At 47.1% G+C, this 5,614-nt stretch overlaps 1 protein-coding gene across 1 annotated transcript in view; it reads left to right on the forward strand.

Annotated features, from left to right (window-relative positions):
* Positions 1-5,614, forward strand: part of LOC103373023 (receptor-type tyrosine-protein phosphatase mu-like) — a gene marked incomplete at its 5' end in the record, with an annotated part of 108,638 nt that overhangs the window by 70,937 nt on the left and 32,087 nt on the right. The window contains one exon of the mRNA XM_008302820.1: positions 328-402. Coding sequence (XP_008301042.1) covers positions 328-402 — 75 coding nt within the window. The remainder of the gene's footprint in view (positions 1-327; positions 403-5,614) is intronic.

A 5,614-nucleotide genomic window follows, 5' to 3' on the forward strand; every position in this document is an offset into this window, starting at 1 on the left:
TGCTGCATCTATTCATTGATCCAGAAGGATGGATTCTCCTTCAGTCTCTCTGAGGAAACTCTGGCTGCAGTTCACCTGAAGCTCTCTGGATGCTTCCTGCTGGTCACATCTTATTTTGAGGCAGTGTTTAAATGAGACATGTGGGGTCAGTTCTCCGGATGTAACTGATGAGTAGTTGGAGGACCGTCTGAAAGCTGCTGAGAGGGAAGGTTTGACACCAAACATGCAGGAAACACCTTAACTCACTTCAGTTTGCCTTTCAGACCAGTTTGTGATCTTTGTGGAGATGTGTTGAGGAAACATGAAGCTTCTGTTTTTTCTGTCCAGCTGTGTCATCTCCGTCGTCCTTCACCCTGAAGACCAACACCATCAGCACCACCGTCCCCAACTCCTACTATCCAGGTAAACAGCACTCAGCCTGCTCACGTCTACATGAACTGTATGAAAGTCTGTCAGTGTGCTTTCTGAGGAGACTCTGAGCCACATCATCCACACAAAGATCTGAAAATACAACCGCTTATCTGAATGAAAAAGCTTGTTCTTGGTCCTGCAAGACAAATTTGAGCAACAACACAGAATCAGTCTGTAGCTCAGGTGATGGAGTCTGAACCCTTTTGGTAACTTCAGCCAGATGTTTGCACATCAACAGAAACTCCTCAGAGTGTCAGTAAGAAGCAGCTGGATGTTCATGATGGAGAGCCTGCCTGGTGAGGGAGCTCAAGACAGCATTATAGATACCTGATAAGTGGTGTGGTGTTCCTCCCAAAAGATTGGTTCTGTGATAGTTCTCTGGTTCTTCAAAGCTCCATCACCAACTGAAGAACCTCCTTAGTTTGGGGATGGTTCTTTACTTTATGTGGTTCTTTAAAGTTTGTTCATGTTTATTGGACTTCTTTGGTTTTGTGGCAGCAAACAGCATGAAGTCATTATTTTATTCTGGAAAAATCATTTGGTCGATAAAACATCTGAAAAGAGAGAGATGTTCACCAGAGTTGAACCCAAACGGGCACCTCGGACACGTTCATATCCAGAATCCAAAACATGACATGAGCTCAAAGGGAAGGAACCCACAAGGCAGAAACATTGAACAATCACCAAGTCCTGTCGTTCTGTCACCATCGTGTCCACAGTCAGTCAGAAAGACTTCTGTGGAAACTGTTCAACACTTTTGATCCGTCCACGGTTCCACAGAACCGCCCTCATGGCTCTTTACAGACCCTCTTGCTCAAAGCTTTTTGTGGTGGAACTAAAATAGTTCTTCAGTGGCATTCATGTGAAGAAACTCTTTAACTTTTGTTCAGCACCTTTGTGGTTCTGAGGGTCGAGTCCCTCCTCTGTTCAGCACTGTTGTTCTCTAAACAGAGGTTCTGCAGAACCACTTATCAGGTACTGACAAGGCAATCCTGTGATCTCTGACCACCCTTTGCGTCTGCAGTCGTCCCTCACCAGGAACACCATCCACACCCCAAGTCACACACATGTGAGACTCAGCACCAGGCGGGTCAACCTGGAGAACAGCCTGATATGGACCTGAAATGTCTTCAGGAACCTCAAAAGAAGTCCGGTTGCTTTTTACTGCAGCCCAGAGGATCACACAGACACACGACAGCGTGGGTTCAACCCGAACCCATGAAGGTGGAACAAATGTTGTTTCCAGACACATTGTTCTTTTCATTCCTGTTTGTACACATCAGAACTCACTGGGACCAGGTCCAGTGATGACACACTGAGTCCCCGTTAGCAGGTGGAACCAGTTCTGACTTCACTTCACTCCTTTCATTGTCCTGAAGCAGCTGAGCCAATCACAGCGACAACAAACAGGAAGCAGACGGCCGATTGAGCTTCGCCAACGTCAGCTGATCATAAAACCGGTGAAATGATTCTGTTTGTCGATCCAAACTGGTCCAGTCTGCCTTCAGCCCGTCAGTGGAGGACGGCTGCCTTCAGAGGGCTTCACCTGAACACACCTCTGACGCTTTTAGCAGATTTGTGTTTAGAATAATACAGACTGGTCACATGGGCGCATCCCCATTGGCTGATCCACGTCTGGTAGGATGTTCTGGAGCAGACTCCCAGAACCGAGCTGCTGACGCTTCTTCTTCTCTTCTTTTGTCTTTTTCCTACCTGTCTGTCTGTCTGTCTGTCTGTCTGTCTGTCTGTCTTCTTCTTCTTCTTCTTCTTCTCCTGCTGCTGCTGCTGCCTCCTGGTTTCAGATCCCTTTGTACCGACGGCCATTCTGGGTGAGACTCTTTTTCCTTTGTTTGCTGTGTAGGACAGAAAAACTGACGTGTACGTGTAGACAGACAGACAGACAGACAGGGAATGGACAGACAGACAGACAGGTAGACAGACAGGTAGACAGACAGACAGGTGAAAAGAGAGAGAGTGATCTTCTGGCTTCCATCCATCCCTGCTTGCTTCTCGTTCGGCTGCTTTAATTTTTTGAACTCTTTTTTTATTGTTTTGTTTTTTCCTCCAGTTCCTCCATCTTTAATGATGACGTGTGTTTAATTTGATTCCATTTCCCTTTTAGAGTCTTTTTATTTTAATGGTCTTGCTTTGAGTTTTATTCCTTTTTTTTTAAATAGTTCTATTGCAAACATTCTGTTATGTCTTTAAAATAAAAAATACGATTGTTTTCTTTAATATATTTACTCTGAGTTATTCACTGTTCATCTAATTTATTCCACTTCAATTGGTTGAACTTCTTATTTAGTTTGACTTTTGCATTTTTTTACAGTTTAATTATCAGCATTTGTTTCTTTTTTCTTTTGACTTTGGTTATCTTTGGTTCTTACCCCGTTGATGTGACTTTTTATTTTTGTTTAATGACGGTGGGCTTCACTCCATCCCTGCATCCACAACATCCTGCGTGTCGTGTTGACGTCACGTCTGTCCTCCAACCTCTGCATGGACACAACACGCCTCGTGGACGCTGACACACAAACCTGAAACAGAGCAGCCAGTCACAGCTTTGACTTCTGGACGCCTCGGTCCTGATTCTAAGCATAAAAAACACGACCTGAAATGCTAAACCCAAGAAGCTGTGCTGAGTATGTCGTCCTCTGTCTGTGCAGTTACAAACTGTTCATTTAATTGGTCACACAACGAAGAAGAGCTGCAACTACACGTTCTTGTACCACTGAGAGGCCGTTCTAAGGAGAAGCCAGACAGCAGACTGTAGCCACACCCACCCAAGGTGTCACAGTGCCCTGACCACGCCCACACCGCTGCATCCAGGCAACACCTGCAGCTTCATGTAAAGAAGCTGAGTGATGATAAAAACATGAATTCAAGTGTTCAGCTGCTGGAAGTCAAGTTCAGTCACGTTTCCATTGACAGCCCCAGACTTTCCACTCAAACACAGTTTCTAAGTTCGCTGTGGATCCGTATTGTCTGTTCAGAATTTAAAAACCATCAAGGTTCAGTTTGTCTGTCAGTTGTCTAATTCTGCTGTTTCAGTCTGTAAGTGTAAACGCTTGTGTACCGACTGGTCCAGTCCTGTGCAGCCACCAGGCGTCCAGGTGTGTCCGCAGGACGATGGGCTGCTGCGAGCTCATGTTCTGCTCACTAATGAAAAGTGACAGAAGTGAGAGTCGGGACAGAGCTGAGAAACAAGTGCCTTTGTTTGAGGAACTGAAACAACTGCAGCCAGGTGTGCTAACGAGCAACACCTGAGCTCGGTCAGTCTCCATGTGTGACTCCCACAGAGGTGAAGGTTGAACAGCAGGCACAGCTGAACCCTGTCCACCTGCAGCAACCAGAAGGTTTAGCACCAGAACAGAGTGGGCTATGCTCCACTGCAGGAACCTGCAGGCTGTTTTAGGTGCGGCTGCAGGAACCATCTCTGTAGACCCTCTTTCAGTTCCATGTAGAACCTCTTTGAATGCCGTTTTCCATGACAGGAACTTGTGGGTTGTTTAGGTTGGGACCACAGGAACCGTCCCTGTGGAACACTTTCTGTTTTCCACTGCAGGAGCCTGTGGGCTGTAACAGAACGGCTGAAAAGGCCGATTGGGAGGCCGATCCGGGAAACCTCCAAACCTAAGCAGGACAAAGGCACCATTTGTTTCCTGAAGGTTGTGCTGGGCAGAAACTTCTTTGAATGTTGGTTTTTTTGGGGGGTTTTCCCAGCAGTTTGCAACCGTCATTTTAACAGCTTAAAACTGAAAAGAGGTGTATTTGTTTTTTTGGCCACTGATAAATCGATGGACAGCCGAGTCCAGACATCTGACAAATTCTTCCGACAGCTTCTGCTTTGCATGCAACAGAAAGAAAACAGACCATGTTTTTGAAACAGAGAAATCTTTGCAAGGTTTTAGACCACAGTGGAACCACAGATAACAAAGAGCTGAGGGAACCTTTAACGCCTTAAAACGTTGCCATGCCTCGGTGGAAACGTGGTGTCAGGTGAGCATGGAGACGTCCAGCTGTCTGGGAACTCAGCCCTGCTCAGTCCGGACTGGATGTACCAGAGCTCAGAGTAAAAACAAACTCTTTACCGTCTAAATAGTAATGAAATGCAGAAAGTTTTGATCTGGAGAATTCAAAAGCTCACACCGAGTGGCGGTCCAGAGCCCTCTCCTAAACAACCCACATGCTACCAGGTTAAGCTGCACGAGCTGAGCTGCTAGGCTAGCAGAGCTTTCAGGTGAAGGAAGGAGAAGCTAAAAGCAAACCGTTGCATATATTCCCGTTTGTCCTCTCTCCTCAGATGAGCTAAACTGTCCTCAGGCCAGGCATGAGTCCTACACCCAGACTACAATTAGCCAGGTTAGCTAGCAGTTCAACCAGAGCAGTGTCAGGAGCTAGTTGTGTTAGCTTCTTGCTAGCTGTGTTAGCAGTGACGTTGTTGCTGACCCCTGTCTCCTCTCTCTCTTCTCTTCTATCTGTCTCTAAAGTGCCCATTAATGGTAAGTGGTTCATTACGCTAACGGTGGCCATGTTGGGGGGGTGTCTGTCACCACTGCGCATGGAGCCACGCCCACCACCTGCTGTGATGTCATCAGTTAGCGCCTTTACCCCCTGTGAAACTGTGGCGTCACAACCCCCCAACTTCTCCCACCATTTCACCTCGAACCAATCAAGTCTCTCCGTCCCTCTCTGATTGGTTTGTGCCATAGTGGTTGTCTCATCGATCCAATCACGATCCACCGCCTCATCAGATTCCCCATCTCCCCGCCATGACTGGTCAGGCTGTTTGGAATAGAGAGTTTCTGATTGGTCAGTCAGCCCCAGGCGAGCCAATAAGAGCAGAGTTAGAGAGCGTAGTGGAAGGTCTGTCCGTCGAGTGTTTCTGAAATGTTCACAGCAGAGTCCTGGACGGGTCTCCCGGGTTCTCCGGGTCTAAGTCCAGTTTGCCACACAGGTTTGTTTTGTTCAGGACTCTGAACTCTGCTCTCTTCACACTGCAGCTGCAAGAACCTGGACCTCATCCGGACCAGGACCAGAACCATGCTGTACTGGACCAGTACCAGAATATGCTGGACTGGATGTGGACCAGTACCATGATGTGGTAAATCTGGACCAGTACCATGCTGGACTGAACCAGTGTCAGAGTCATGCTGGACTGGACCAGTACCACAATCATGCTGGACTGGATCTGGACCAGTAC

The sequence above is a fragment of the Stegastes partitus genome, unplaced genomic scaffold (assembly GCF_000690725.1).
Source record: "Stegastes partitus isolate 25-593 unplaced genomic scaffold, Stegastes_partitus-1.0.2 Scaffold1886, whole genome shotgun sequence".
Classification (NCBI taxonomy): domain Eukaryota; kingdom Metazoa; phylum Chordata; class Actinopteri; family Pomacentridae; genus Stegastes; species Stegastes partitus.